The sequence below is a fragment of the Netta rufina genome, assembly GCF_964035555.1.
Source record: "Netta rufina genome assembly, chromosome: 12".
In the NCBI taxonomy this organism is placed as follows: domain Eukaryota; kingdom Metazoa; phylum Chordata; class Aves; order Anseriformes; family Anatidae; genus Netta; species Netta rufina.
In genome coordinates this window covers 4,884,663-4,901,306 of record NC_140135.1, presented here as the reverse complement: position 1 = coordinate 4,901,306, position 16,644 = coordinate 4,884,663, and the positions used below count along the sequence as shown (strand labels likewise).

General features: G+C 38.8%; 1 protein-coding gene across 5 annotated transcripts in view; it reads right to left on the bottom strand.

Annotated features, from left to right (window-relative positions):
- Window positions 1-634: 634 nt before the first annotated feature.
- Window positions 635-16,644, bottom strand: part of ATRX (ATRX chromatin remodeler) — an 85,215-nt gene continuing 69,205 nt past the window's right edge. For all 5 annotated transcript variants that reach the window (XM_084293983.1, XM_084293984.1, XM_084293987.1 and 2 more), the window contains 7 exons: window positions 16,312-16,489; window positions 14,642-14,836; window positions 7,441-7,590; window positions 6,107-6,232; window positions 5,062-5,157; window positions 4,421-4,549; window positions 635-3,588 (listed from right to left, as the gene is read on the bottom strand). In XM_084293983.1, the coding sequence (XP_084150109.1) occupies window positions 3,310-3,588; window positions 4,421-4,549; window positions 5,062-5,157; window positions 6,107-6,232; window positions 7,441-7,590; window positions 14,642-14,836; window positions 16,312-16,489 (1,153 nt within the window). In that variant the 3' untranslated portion in view covers window positions 635-3,309. The remainder of the gene's footprint in view (window positions 3,589-4,420; window positions 4,550-5,061; window positions 5,158-6,106; window positions 6,233-7,440; window positions 7,591-14,641; window positions 14,837-16,311; window positions 16,490-16,644) is intronic.

The following is a 16,644-nucleotide window of genomic DNA, read 5'->3' as shown; positions in this document are numbered from 1 at the left end:
CAGCACCTGATTCAGAACCATGATGATATTCACGTTAAGCAGCTTCCACAGCATCAGCCCCTTGTCAGCCAGCTGCGGGACCGGCTGCACCTCGTGGGGCAGCGACGTGGCTGCAGCACCGGCTGAAGAGAAAGCTTTAAGCACAGGGAACAAATGTAGGGGCAGCTTTAAATGTAATTGCCACTTGATTTTTATTTTTTTTTTTGTGGTTGTAGTAAAGGCTTTTTATTTTTTATTTTTTTGCCCAACAGGAGGGATTTATTAACTGCAAAAGTAAAAAAGAAAAAAAAAAAAAAAAAAAGTACAATTTCGAGGCTGAACTACCCAGGTACATCATTCTGAGTTGACCAAGCAGAATTTCACCTCGCTCTGAACGATTTATTCCTGTTGGGCAACTCCTTTTTATCAGAGAGACTGGCTGCAGAAGCCACTGTCAAGAGTTTATTATTTGAAAACCTGTCCCACAGCTACCCTCCCTAAAAATAATGACCGAACTGAGTGATGGGTACCTCACTGTGGCAAAAAGGAAGAGCTTAACTCCAGCGCAGTGCAAGTTCACAGCTCTCACCAGACAACTTCTCTCACCACGTCCCCGTGGAGTTCATGCTGTACTGCAAATGTAGCACAAGGCACATTGATGTATTTTGGTCACTTTATTAAATGAGATATTAAATAGTTTAAGTTTCAACTACTAAACAGCACTTTGAATGGTGAAAACACAGATAGTATATCGTCATACTTGAATGCTTCTTTTCTTTAAAAACACATTTCCAGTCCTTATATATATTACAAAACAGCCTTATAGGAAGAGGTGACACCTTTTCTATAGTAATTAAGATATTTAATACAGAACTGAAAAGCCATCTAATAGAAACAAAGGCAAGTCTTCACAGCTGTATGATTTCAGCAGCCAAAGCTGGTTGATGGACTGAAACATTACTATACAACTGGGACAAAACATATACAATATCACAATACTAAGCAAAAACGCTTTACATCCAAAGGAATAAACAGGTTACAAAATGTGGAGAATTTAGCAGGCAAAATTGTATTACAAGCAACAATTTTATTTGTCATCTTAAGCCATCTCATCTAGTTAAAACATCTAAAACAAATATAAAAATGAGCCTTTTATTATCTTATTGATGTACGTTGTCTTTAAATATTTGTTAAAGCTTGATGTTATACTCAAAGCACATTGTTATGCAGCTAAAATGTCAAGTGAGAAACATGTATGCAAAGTGGTCCAAGTTTTATTTCAATGCTCATCTCCAATTTCTTCTTATGCATTAGTCTTCTGTTATCCATAGTTTTGTCCAGAATGAAAAAAATGTGCCTTTAAATGTTGCCTAAAACTTCCACATTTAAGTCTTTGAGTTACTGTAAAACTCCATTGAACATTCCCAGGTTTGGTAGAAGATACTTCTCTTACTCATGTCACGTAGGAACATCAGTGAGAGTTGCCCAGAGTACATTTGCCTTCGATTGTTGGTTTCAAAGTCTTGTATTTTCATTAATTCGAGTGTGAATACGTCTCTTTTTGCTCCCTTCCCCCCAAATTAAATATAATTGTAGAGCTGGCAAAGCACTAGAACATACTGAGGTTCATTTGTGGAATCTCATAATAAAGAGTCCAAGATGGCAATTTGTTAGCTGGTTTTGCAACAGATCAAAGAAACTCTGTTCAGATCACAAACCAAGTTTTTATCACAAAATGAAATATCACGTAGTATTTGCATATTTAGATGCAAACAAAACAAAACAGAACAAAACATTTGTCCATTCAGGGCAAGATCTCAAACTCCTGCAAGAACAGTTCCAGAAACCAAAACAATTTCAGTTCACGTCAGCAAGCCAGAAGAGCCCAGCAATATCTACAGCAAATGCCTTCATCCGCTTGTTTGTCGAGAATTCTCTCGCTCTTTCCTATACTCGACACACCGTTGCCTCAAATGCTCCTGTCATTTATTTTAGCCCCAGATTATAAGCATTTTTTCAGGGAAGAGTCCACCAAGCTATATTCAAGAGCCCTATTTGTGTTTAGTTAGATCTCCACAAGCACAAGAAGTGTGGGTAGAGAGAGTGCTATTGATATAATAAAAAACGAGAAATTTCTCTCTGGTCTACATAAAAAACAACAACAAAATCAAGCTCTTTGCATACTAAATGATGTTGTCACACAAATGAAAGGGGATGGGGAGGAGTGCATAAACAAAACTCTTATCTAATGGAGGAAAAGTTACTTCACTGTTCTGGTAGCTCAGGAAGTTATTAGAGCACTTTTTTGGTATCAATTTTAAATTTGCAATGGTTCTGCCATTTTAAGGTTGATAATGTAACAGGGTTTGACCCTGCCCACCATCGGCATCCTAACCCCCAGAATACCAGGAATTTAGGTATTCTTGGCCTGTCTCCCATTGCTGGCAACGGGCAAAGACAGTAGCACCAGCAGTAAGGAGTTAACAGAAATGTGCTTTGCATTGGACTCCGCGTAGAGCGAATTCAGGTGAAGGAGAAACATCTCCTACTCCCAGATCACCAGCTGTTTTTCCGTCACATAAAAGTGAAAATAAAAAATGGCAGAAGACTAAGGAAGAATAATTTTCTTCCCCGAGTCACTATTTAAGGCTGTAGACACAGTTTCTATGTAACTGCACGACTCAAAAGTATCAGAGCAGTAGTACTTAAGAATATTGCACTCGATTCTGTTTCAAAGAGTATTTTCAGTTCCTATGTTTCGTTCAGCATAGATGCGATAGTATGAGTCCAGACCTCAGCCAAAAGGAAACTGAACGATTTCTGTTACAATATTCCCACTAATTTCAAGAAATGGGTAAGCAGAAAAGTATTCCATAATTTGAGGAATCAACTCTAATCAAGAACTCAGCTGTGTACAACTCACATATGGTATACTGAAACATACAGACCTGCAGTCCTTCCTAAGCTTCTCAAATTGGATGACAGCTTCACAGCTACTAAAAGTAAGCATAGGAGTTTAGACAGGAAACCTGTGGAGATGCTACTGTTACGGGAGGACTTGTTTTCACTGAAAACAACTTGATATCTCCTGTACTCAACATATGTAAGAAGATTCTAGGCAACATCACTGACAACAAGGGAAAACGTATGTCCTATTTAAACAAAGCTGAAACACTAACATGGAACATGGCATTTAAGGGGACCAACCAAACTTTTTTTTTAATTTTTTTTTTTTTTTTTTTACAGTTGAGTTCTGTTAAGCCATTGATTCCTAAAAAAATAAAAGTTCTTTCTCTGATTTTAACAATCCTTTAGGCTTTTAGTGCAAAATCACATTGATTTCCCTTGGGAAGGCCCTGGATTTTTGCCTCTCATTGGGGGTGGTGCTCGTTGTAAAGGTGGTGGTTGCATACCACCAGACACTGACTGATACATTCCTCTCATATCTATCTGTTGGTAGTTGGAAGGATTCATGATTAAATTTGGAGGCTTTGGCATCATGAGATGACTCATTGCTGCTTGCTGGTACGACATCTGCTGCTGTTGCTGCTGATTGTACTGATGCTGTAGTCTTCTGTTCATAAGTATCCTCTGAACACAACCGATTAACTGTGAAGGGAAAGCAGAGCTGTTAGAAGTGCACGACCCATCTCAATGCTGCCAGTATCAAGTTCAGAGTTAAAATCAATTTGTTCGGGATAGCATGGCTGAAGGAAAAAGCACTATTGTTATCACCATCACTAATGTGATGGTATTCACAAGCTGATTACTGCAGAAACCATTTAGTAACACCATTTAGGGCCGAGTTCTCTTAATGACTTGCCTATTGTATTGCGTGCAACATTTGGGTAAGTTCCTACAGCAAAATGCGCTATGCTGTGAAATTACTCCCAGGTATAAATTACAGCATTTTTTTGTCAGGTACCATTTATCATCCCTTTGAAAGTCCTGCATGCAGATTATCACTGAATGTTTGCTTAAGAGAAAGCTCTACCACTCGTCATAAACTGGGCAGCTTTCAGATTTTGTAAAAATAATTCTAAGCTAAAAACCATTAGCAATACTTTCTATGATTTGTGTTTCGTAAATTGCTTTCTTAGCACTGGAGTTAGATTTCTCTTTAAGCCTCATGACCTTCAGGCAAACGACTTCAACAGAAAAATATGGTATCTTTTGAAATGAACATCTCATGCAGTCTCTGCCGATGAGGCTGAGCGATCCAACCCAGCATACTGCAGAAGTCAATTCCTGATGTTACATCACATACACCGCTACTCAATGCCAGCAAATACTTGACCCATGGAAACTCATACTCTGCAAGTACGTATTTATACATATCTAAACATACACCTCTATTTTATAAACATACACATGCGAAGTTCATACTCAATATCCCAGTTCAAACTTGGACAGCTGATCAAATAATTGTTAGATATTTTACCATCTGTTGTTTAGTAAGGACGTCGTTATAGATGGCTTCTCGGCGCTTAACATCAAGCTCCTGGCTTGCCTGCCTGCTTAGGGCCAGGGCCTGTACTTGGCTCTCTGTGAGTGTTACATTCTCTTTCCACTGAAAAGGAAAAAAAAAATATCTTGGCATTAGTCATTTTGACAAAAGCATAATGGTGACTGAGGTCTTGTGTTATACTCCGAGTTGCATCAGGAGTTAAAAAAACAGCCCAGTTTCTGGAAAACGCAAAATTACACTTGCCCAGAATCGGAACTAAGAGTTATCAGTTCTTTAGATTATTGGTAACAAGTGAGAAATGCAGCCTAAGATAGATATACAGGCACAAGGAGTAGGCAGTATTATATTTGTGTATGATTATTGTACTTATTTGTAGAAAGCCATGATTTCCAGTGCATAGCAAGTAGCTGTGGATCTGAAGTGCTAGTCCCGTAAGGCTCTATCACATCACGCCATAAAGGGTTACTGCAAGCAGCAGTGAGACAAGTTAACACACATTGGAAATGACATTAATTAATAACAACTAATTAGCTGAATGACATGTATAATGATCATTTCTTCGCCTGATAATGTTCAGCTGCAGGTCTAAACCTATAATGAACTCTTTTACTCACTATTGTTGAAATGATGTCTTCAAGGGGCTGAATTCTTGCTGCAGTTACATTGTTGGTTGCTTCCACAACTTTCTCTCTTCCTTGATTAATGAGGTCCTGAGAAAACACCAATAAATTAACTATAATGCACAGATGCAAAGAACAAATTTCTTTGCCAACTGTTTCTAAGTTTTCCTCATCTTTGGCTTATGTATCTAGAAAAGTTACGTTTTTCTCCTCATTTGCACAAGTCAATTTGTGACTAACAAGACAGATTCGGACTTCCACACAACCGAACTTCAGTTCAGAATAACTGAACAGCACATACAAAACTGGCAACCTACACAGGAGACGGTATTTATAAAGAAATACAACTATTTTTGTACCTAAAGGTTTTCAGACCATCACAGGAGCGATGCTTTTCTACTCAGGCAAGTTTTCCGCAATACTGAGTTTGATGATGTCAAAACCTCAACTCGTTCTGTGCTCAAACTACTGTGCCCTATTTTAGCATAATACTGGCATGTCACAGGTATTACTCCACAGCTGTATTCAATATGGGTCCCCCGATTTGCATTCTTGGCTAGAGATTTTCAATTCTTTCACACAAACTCCTCACCAGACACTAGTAGGCATCATAAGACAACCAAATGCCCTTCCACTACTGCAGTTTACAGGGTGGCACATTAGGAAGAAACGTCAGCAGCTGCTTCAGCTAAGACCTGAGGTAACTGGGAGCGGAGCACACGTTCCTCCCTCCCACTCCTTCTCAGACAGAAGGCAGATGGAGGCACAAAGCTAGATGTGGTAATTAACGTCGGCAAGGAATGCAGTTAATCTCCCTGAACCCTGAGATACTACCCAGATAGAGGTCTTGCAGGTTACATGCATACAAGTTAGACTTCAATTCACGGATACGTAACTAAGCAAAGGAGTTAGCTATTAAAAATAAGAGACCGTTACAAAAATATCAGAATATTAAAGAATGACACGAACCACCTATGCGTGACAGAGTAATACACGCATGCTTACAGCAACACAGATGCTCCAACAGGTCGCTGCTTACCTCCAGCTGCTGGTTGCTCATTGCTGACAGAGCACCCAAATTGAAAGGAATATACGGGGTCTGAGAGTTGAAATTTGTGGGAAGCATGTTGGTCCCGGTTGGCATGTTGAAACGCATGGTCAAGCCCTTGAAAACACAAAATGCACTTGTCTGAACAACTGGAATAATTCATGTTCTCTAACAATCCTTGAAGCAGCACGCATGGACAAGTCAGCCCGTACGTGGCACAGGGAGGCTGAGCTATCCCACTGCACCAAGGAGCCTTTCCAAACCCCAGTTCAAAAGGGCATCTCAATCACAGGGGAACCCCAATTCTAGTCTTCAATTAATATGGGTGTTGAGCTTAATTATTTGGTCATTACTAAGACAAGAATAGCCAAGGTTTATTGTTATATCTGAAGTTGTTTAAGATGCATCTTTTAATTGCAAACCCATTACTTAATGCTGATTTTAACTAGATTGTAATAAAAACCTAAAGAACTGAAAAGGATAATTTACTAAAAGGAATATAAAGCTCTTCTCCCAAATTGCCTTGGAGAAAGCCACATAAATGCTCACTGAAATTTCTTGTATCCTCCTATTTCTTCTCCTTCACAAAGCCTTTTCCCAATACTCCATTTCATTTGTCATTTGTTCATTAAGGACTGTTAGTGGCATGTTATATTCCCAAGTTTTGTTGTTTCAGATTACTGATCAGGTCTGAATACCACACTTAGCCTTTCCAGATTTTTTTTGATGTTAAATTCCAGTTACACCAAGTTACCAATACAGTTTAAAATGACAACAAAACCAAACCAACCCCCACAGAACCCACCTCTCTATCCAATTTAGCTTTCTGGCTAACACCTGCTTAAATATGAAATAAACAAGATACAGGAAATAAGGGGGAAAAAAAACAACAAGACTTTAAGCCCTTTCTAGCAGATGCATGCATGTTTGTAAGATCATGGCAAAAAGTTCTGAAATCAATAGTACACCTTTCATGGAACTAGAGATTTCCTCAAGTTGTAAAAGCGAGCTATTAAACAGGACACCAGTTCAGTGTAATTATGAAATGGAATATTTCTGTGTGCAGAAGTAAAAAGTTACTTTTAAATGGAAGTAATAAAGAAGATACACACAAAATAAAAGCATCAGAAGAGTAAAGAAGACACGGTATCCTCGTTTTTCATGAGTTTACATACTCTACATATCCATTTATCCATATATACTCTACATATCCATTTCTTGGCTTATGAGAAAATAATTTACCCCAAAACAAACGGAAAAGGTGAATGGTACTTTATATAGAAAGGTTATTTTCATATGCAGCAAACTGGTACAGATAGTTTTACCTTCTTTTCTGCTTCATATTCTGCCCATGCTGCCTTCCTTTCTTCTTCAGTGAGCTCCTCTTCCTCCTTATGGTCCAGGAGCGAATCATGTTCATGATATCCAACTATATACTCTTTATTGATCTGAAGCAATTCTGCCAGAATTGTATCCTGTTCAAATGAAAAAGGGATGAGAGAATAAGAAGTCACTTGGTAGCTCTATTATATTTACTCTCTGTGCAGGCCTTACTGCTTTGACCCGATTTTCACAAACAGCAGCTCCAAGAACTTCAGGGAAACAAAATTAAAAAAGTAGAAAAGTAGAATTTTCCTCAAAGGGCGGGTAATGGATTAACAACCTGCTACAGAGATGACAGTCAGATCTCTTAATGAACCACAGGAATGCTCTCAGATTCCCCAACAATAAATGCACTTTAACAACCTAAAAAGAAAGGAATGTGCTAAATGATTTTTCCTTTGCTAGGACCGGACACCTGAGAGGACCTATCAATAATCCGCATCTGTGATCTATAAGGAGCACCGCTGCTGGTTGCAGAGCACCGAGTCGTACTTTGCTTCATCAGCTGCCTGTCGGCACTCTGCTAAAAAGGCTGCTTCCTTCAAACTGATAAATAGTCCCCCATCCATTTGGGCTAAAAAAGTTCAAAGCTCTGCTGTGAGCAGGATTTGATCAGCAGGCAGTAAGTTAGCTTTCTGTATTTCACAACACCCTTACGTTTAACTGCTTCTAAGGTTAAGGGAAATGTTTACAGTGCCCTTTACACCTACAGTCTATCGTGAAGGTTTTGTTTGCAGACATACTGAAATTGGGAGCTGCATTAACACCAAAAAACCCTCCTGCTGTTTTCCAGTAGGCAGCACTACCAGAACATCGAATGACTCCTGGGTGAAGCAAAAAGAAGCTGGCTGCTCCCCAAACTGGCTAGTGGCTACTGCTCTCCACTGGACCCCAGATGCCACATTTTGGTAGATCGTTATCTCAGTTCAGAAGGGAAATAAAAACAGAAGATGAATGGGAAAAGCTGGGATTTCAAGGCAGCGTGTTAATAACGGGTTTGCACTCCCCATTGTCACCGCCTCAACATTCCTGTCTCCGCAGCTGTTCAAAGATGACGCCTCTTTGCAGTAAATACAGGTGACGCTGCAGAGGATCAAGGGGGCTCTCTACAAAGACGATTACAGCCTGCCCCTCCCTGTACCACAGGAGTCACCATTTCAGAAGGAGTGACTGAATGCTTTTTTTTTTTCTTTTTTAATGCACCTGCAGCACTGATAAGCCCGCCTAACTGAGAAGCTCCAGGAGCCCTCAGCATTCCACCTAGGATTAATAACACAAAGCCCTCGTCCCATTGAACTTTCTGATCCACTCCTGAAGCGAATCACGGTGAATGCAGTGAACGAGATGTCTTTTTGCAGCAGAATTACACAAATACCTACAGACCCAATTGATGCCAAGCCCTTCTTCTGCCAGACCTCTGTACTTCGGGAACCTTGCACTTGAGAGTCCTGACCAGTGGCTTTGCCATGACAGCTACAGAAAGTTGTTCCTGTGCATGTTTAAAGCTCAGTTGTAGTACGCAGAAGGTAAATGTAAGTAACATAAGGAACTACGTCAGTCAGGCTTTGTTTTATCCTTCTGTTATCAACTAGTCTTACTACATTTTGACCCATGCTTTCTTCTCCAGCTCTTCGAGAAAGCATTGTGTAGGACCTGCACAACTCATGGGCACAAGAAACACGTAATGGGATTTTGGGGTGGTGGGAGAGAAGGACAAGAGGGAGAGAAAAAAAGGAAGCATTAATGGGATGTGCAGAAAACATCTAGAGGAAGGGGGTGAAGAACTCAAGGAGATATTACAAAATTAAGTTAACACGATTAAAAAACACTCTCAACACACTGTAGCTGTACATCAGCGCGTGGAGGGTTCCAGGCCATGCATATGCATTAATTTCCATGGTAACACTACTATTGAAAATAATACTGGAATATAATCCATGCTCACTTGGCCAACAGAGTCTTCAAAATGTGGTTTAAATTACATCCAACTGCGTGTTTGCTTTTCTTTGTCTAAACTTTATTTTGCATCAAATATGATGGAGCTTGAAAACTGGTATATGGAACGTATCGCCGTGTGATTTATTTCACAGGGAAGAAAAATAATAAATTCCCCTTATATGTGAAAAAATGCAGCAGATGAACATTCCCTTCATTTGTTTAGCTTGTTGATAAGACAATGATTATTGTTTATAAGCTTTTAGGTGATATCCTGGTGATGACTTAAAAATTTGAAGAGAGATTTTCAAGTTTTTTAATTTTTAAAAAGGATTAATTTGTCATTTAGACAGAAATTAAATGCTATGGAGAGGTAAATGTATTAGGAAGGAAATCTTCCACAAAGGAATCTAAGTTATGCTGTAGTTCATAAAGGTGTTTTTTCTTCCTCCACTAATTTAAAATTCAATACCAAGGTTAAAAATAAAAATAAATGAAAAATAAAAGCCAGCAAATTCTTTGGGTTCTGAAATGAAAAGCCTTCCCAGAATTCACAGAACTGTCCCTTAGTACAAAAACACAATAAAAATCATGTCCTAGGAAGAACGGACAAGGAACAAGGTGCCACGGTGCCAGCTGCGAGGGGCATGAGGGCCCCTCAAGCCTATTTTGTCCTTGTCCAGCTCCCACCTCACCTGCCCTGCTCTGAAACATCGCACTGATCACGGCACCCAGTTATCAGCGTCTGTGGTAAAGAACTTCGGTGGCAGCTACGTGATACCAGCCAGGTCTCCTGGATAGCCCAGGGTAATCCTTTGGGAGCTGAACATTAAGGGTCTGAGAACCTGCTTTTAAAAAACCAAACCAGCCTAGTCATCAGAAATCGCACCGATTTTAAAAAGGACTCCAAATCTATTGTTAAATTCAGGGCAAAGTGAAATGTAGCACCCAAAAAACAGTCGCAATGCCCCTAGGAGAACTTTCTCGCTTCACACTATCTTCTCCTTTTACTATTTCTGTAGAGTAGCAATTTAGAGAAAGTTTTTTAGCCTCTCGTCTGTATTAGGCAATGAGTCACTACATTTGCATAAAGCTCATGGGCTATATACAGTAATTAGTTCTAATTATTTCTACACTTGAATACAATGAATTTGAATCAATGATTACTCAGTCTTAAGACACCTGTTATGCCCTTCAGACAGCACTTCTAAGGCAGTCATTTTCAAATCTGCAGGGACAGCAGATGAATGAAATGTGTTTTCAAGCAGTGGAATTTAAGACTAATTTAATAATTCAGGTGAATAACATTCACGCTAAAAATACTGTGTTGAAACCCAAGTATTTACATTCTTCAAGACGTAGCAGGACTTTGAGAGGGGCAGGGGCAGAGAAATGGCACTGTGAAGTTACTGTTGTAGTGCAGCACGCCTTTTCCCCCGAGAGGGGCGTACACTGGCTCTTAGTGCTCCCGGGCAACCTGCAGGTCTTGCTCAGACTGCGATGTGTGGAAAACTGCTGCTAAAATTAAAACTTGACATGAAACTTTGATAAGCTTCCAGGAAAACCTACATATTCCACGTTTGCCGTGTGGCTTTTCATATAAAATAGCAACATTCAGCATCTTCCCCTCCACCCCCACCTATTAACAACATTTTCTAAGAAAACCCTTCTTTGACTGAACCTTGGATTATTGCATAAAGGAATTCTCAAGGATGTATTTTGAAAATCAAGTAGCATTCGTTTCTTCACTCACATAAAGGCTTTACTTCTTTCTTTTAAAACAATCCACAATGAATTCTCCTAATTTTTTCATAAGAAATTGATTAAAAATATTTTTTCTTACATCAAAGCAGCTGCAAAGCGTGTCGAATCTGCAGGTTCCAAGAGCAACCCTAGTGCTCAGCTCTGAACCACTCCTCCTCAGCACACGATTCCTGACTGCTGACCTTCGAAAAGGTGGCTTCACTCAAGTCAAGAAGTAAGGTGACTTAGCAGACAACCTGCAGAAAACTTATTTCTCTAGGGTTTTCCAGAATAAGAAAACTTATTTCTCTAGGGTTTTCAGGCAGGGCATGCTGAACTTACCACAAACAAAGCGTCTTAAATAAAGTCTTAAGTTCCAGTTGCTGTGCAATTAAGGGCTGTTACAATAACATGCTTCTGAAAGCATATCAGTCTTTATAATCCACTTTTTTCTCTCCAAAAAATGCAACAAATGCAGCGTTAAATTCATCAAATCATTTAAAAAAGATTGTTATTATAAAGGTAAGTCATGCATCTCTGCTCTAATTCCACTGAAATACGGAATAGCGAGCTTTCTGGATGAGTAAGATTACATGATTTTGATATTTATACCACCCACTGCGATGTTTTCTACAGCTGGTATTTGCTTTTTGTCGTTTATGTAGAATTTCTAGAGAATTAGATAGTGCAAAAGAAATAGGTAAATGAAACAAAAGTGAAACAAATGATACTGTAAATAAGGTATGAGCCACCGGTCAGTTAAACGGAACACAGGAATCAAGGAACAAAGCACTGCAACTGCTGCACTGGCTCACCTGTGTGCAAAGCAAGAACCTGACTGTGGATAAAATGAAAATAACAGATCCTGATCAGCTGAGAACACAAATGCAGCCAAAATAATAATAATAAAAATTGGGATAATCAAAATAGTTAAGGGGAAAGAGTTTTGTCTTTACAAATATAAAAAATGTATTAAAAAAAAATATAAGAAACAAACAAAAAGCTCTGTGACATAAATTACTTTGCAACAGTTTACTACCTTGGCACTAGTCACCCAGACATCCTAAATGTTCCTATTTCATCTCTTCTTGGATGAACTATCCAGGAATCATTAATTAGACAAAGTTGCTGCTCGTGCGTATATGATGCCCTTGCAGGACAGATTGCACTCCTGGCCTCAGACTGCCTGCTCCAATCCCAAACCACAAGTAATACTTTGTGCAATGACAGCTAGCGATGTCATTAACTCTCCTGAGACACATCTTTCCCAACTAACAATTCAACATCATTTCTCCACAAGCAGCCCAAAGACACGTGAAAGCACTGGCTACCACGCATGCTACAGGCAGCACTGCTCCCAGCTAGCAGAAGTCACGTTCCTTCCTATGGCACCTTCACACCTCACCTCCCAGTTCCCCAATTCTGCAGGAGCTGAGGGAGCTCAGCATCCCGCAGGATTCTTCCTCACTATCGCAGACCCAAGCCTGATTCAGGAACACAAAGAAAGGGAGAAGATTATTTAGGGGCTAGCTGCCAGCCTTCCACTTTCTGTGGAATCAGAATCAGGAATACAAAACCCTGCTTCCAGCAAATACATACAGAAACTGCTAAAATAAGATGAATCTACCTGATGACTTAGAGCCCTTTCAACCATCAAATGAAAACAAAACAGATGAGAAGTGTGCCCAAAGATGCACATCTCAATAATAGTAGTAATAATCCTGTTCAATACCATTTGCTAAAGCTATGGGAAAGAGCCAGGCAGAGTTCCTATACACAGATCTGCTTTACTTCTAGCCAGGGCCGTGGTTAAAGCTTTGTATTCAACTTCACTTATATGAACCACATGTTGATGGCTAAATGGAATTAAGTACGTACTATTAATTAAACTAAAGGAACGCGTTTTAGGAGGTAAAAAAATGAATTTGTAAATTTACAAAATATTAAAAATTGAATCTGTTATCTACAATTTACTGCTTACACTGTGAAACATCGTAAGAAAAAGAGCTTCGATACAGTCATTAAAAGATTGTTTTCAAGGGTTTTAAATGCATGTGTAACAGCGACTAACGCTTTATAGGGCTACTGCTTCCTAAATCCCCCTGACAGCTGCATGGACACTGTAGGTGGTCGAATAAACTCCATTTCAGAGAAAGGCCTAAATATTAAGAATGCCAATGGGATGCTTAACCACCATTTATTATACTACAGTGGTCTACAGACAGTTTTGAATGAAAAGCATACCACTTTTCCTTGAAAATTAATAGATGTAGAAACTAGGAAACCTCCTTCTCCACACCCAGTGTGCAATGACCTAAAGATAACAGCTCAGAGATGTAATCAGGTCATTAGCTGCGAGCCTTAAGTTTACTTGTTACTATTTACTAGCTCTTCACCTGGTAAGCTAAAGACAACTGCACAAGTTATACATCGATTAGCCTTTGGCAGGCCACATTACCTCAGGGTATGTGAACAACACCTAACACAAAGAATATAAAATAGATCAAGTACAAACCTTAGACTAACCTTAAATATAAACTGACTTGGAAAAAGAAAGTAAAATAAACAATCTGATCATTCTTTCCCCTGAACTTCACAGTCAGGCAGGAAAAAGAGTTACAGTTTATACTTCCAAATTAAGTTCATAAATTTTTTGGTTCCCCAAGAAGTGCACAGGATACTGAGACATTACTAAGTAGCGACAATGAACCACTACTGCGTGTCGCAGCCACTACAAATAGATTAAGGCAGTGAAAACAAACTACTGTGATTGTAAGAGTCACTCCTTCATATTACCCCAGAGCACAGAAAGTCAGCGCTCTCACCATGTACAGTAAATGACTGTCTGCAAAAGGAACAAAAATGTCACTGGTCTCTGCTAGTACGGACAACACTAAAAACACATGAAAACTCTTAGCTTGTCCAATTTTTCTTCACTTAAACAATAAATATCTCTTTCCCTATCTCTACTGTATTTCTATTAATGGTCCCTACAAGAAGAGACAAAGAACTAAAAAACAAAACCAAAAACAAACACAAAAAGGTTTGGCAAAAGAGATCATGGATTAATTTGACTCACAGCCTTACCTAGGGAGATAAAAAAAAACAGACCCCGAACCACAGCGTCTCCTGATAGTTTTGTTATCACTAACTGAGGTAATGCTAGGTGTCACCAGCACCCACTTACGCATTCATCTTGGCTTCCAGGTTCTGTTTGTTCTAATTTAAAAACTGTCTTTTAACTGAAGATCTTTTTCTTATAGCGTCAAATAGATTGAAGGGCATTAGAGCAACCACGATAGTGATCACACATTTTATTGTGTTATCTGCAATCTACCGCATTTCAAAGTAAAAAATACTGATGTGAAAATACAGCACTTCTTGCAAGACTGAATACCCCACATCCTTCAAAAGACTTCTTTGTTTTTAATAGAATATAATTCCCAGTGATCTGCATCAACTTACTTTAGGCAGCATCGGTGTATCTCTCTTCTTTTTCTTTTCTGAATTAGGGTCATCCAGCAAATCTGGCTCAAAAGTATACAGCTCTGTGAGCTCATTCATAGTGAAATGACGTTCAACTTGCTGTTGGTCAACAACCCGGAAAGACAGCGACTGCTTTGTTACCTGTCGATCATAGATCTTATCTTCCATTGTTCCCTAGAAAACACAGTTATTCACTTTTATACAAACACCGACCTTCTGTTACATAGGAAATAACTAACAGATACAGAAGAGCAAGAACAACAAAACAGTGCTCTATTTCCCTTTTTTCTTTGCTCCTTATCCACAAAGTAACCTGAAAACAATGAAGTAAACTGAAAATACTTCACTGTTTCCTTACAGGAAAAAAAAAAAGAACAAAATCCTCCTGGAAATGAATAAAAAGTAGCGTGCATTGTGTAAGCAACAGATGTCATCTAGCTGTTGACTAAGTGTAAGAAACGTGTGTTATCAGTAGTGGCCTGAAGCAATCAGGTTTTGCTCTATTTCCCAAAGTATTATTATGACAAAAATATTGATTTCCACAGCATGTACCTTTTTTGTACATTTTGCTGCTTTGGGCAGCCCATTAAAAAGGAAAACAGATACCAAGTCACTGGGGTGGAAAAGACAGGGCAAGGGAAGCAGTCAAGTCTAATTCATCATGGCTGGGTACAAACAAACCAGATCTTTGATGAAAAAAGGAAAATTACATATCAAAAAAAAAGATGACAACTACGAAAAGTATGAGAACAGCACAGCTTCTTCTAAACACTGCAACTTAAAAAGGAGACCAACAGTTCAAAAGTGCATGTAGAGAAAAACAGACTGAAGCCTGAAGAAAAAAAATCCATGTCTGACAGTAGCATGTTACAAAAAGTGATCTATTTAAGTTGGCGAGTGAATAATGATTTGATCATGAGTTAATTACTGTTACTGGGGAAAAAAAAGTCTTCAGTTCATCCTGTGAAAGCCTCAGAACTAAGAGATGAAGCAAGACACTACCTGTCAGAAGCAATGGCATTATTACTTATAAAGACGATAGATCGGTGACCATCATTACAGATCTTTAGGCTGTGATACAGGTTTTCAAATCACGATTGCATGCCTTTTTATGGAAAAAAAAATATCTTTAGCTACCAGCATCTTCATTCCATTTGGATTTTCATGGATCCAGAGACCAGTTTTAAGGGGTCTGTAGAAGTCAGCCACATTCAGCAAGGCTACTGACAAATGACAGCCATCCTCTATGTGGTCTACACAATTCAGAATTTTTCGTAATGTACAAATGAAAGCAGTAAACACTATTCCAAGTCTGAACATGTGAATCCCTGCTAGAATTCCAGGATTTGTGAAATACAAAGTGCCAGATGAAGTGGGCTTAACAGCAAATCATTTCAGTGTTGTTTTTTTTTGTTTTGTTTTGTTTTTAATTATTATTTTGCAGTGTATTTATTTATTTTACAACCATTTCCTTCAAGAGTTTTTTCAGTGATTTTGGGACAAATACTGCTATCAGATTAAGACTGGAAGATGACTGGATCAGCGTGGACCACTACAGACCTCAGCAGAAGTCCAAATAGTTGCAGTTTACAAATTTGACTGCACAACCAGAATATCACACACACAAAAAAAATCACACAGAAACCTACCTGAGCCAAAAACCTGTACACAAACACAGGTTTGTTCTGCCCAAAGCGGTAAACCCTGAAAATACTCTGGATATCATACGATGGGTTCCAAGAAGCATCAAAGATGATTACTCTATTAGCAGCCACAAGATTAATTCCAAGGGAGCCTGCTTTAGTAGAGATAATAAACAAGCGGCCTCTGGAACAGAGAAAAGTTGCAATTTTTTACTATTTTGGAAATAAATTAAATATGTATTTTTATATATTGAAACAATGTCAACTGAAAGACTGGCATGGTTAGAGTATTATTAGAATTACTGGAATGTCTGTTTATACAGAAATGCTTTTTCCTTC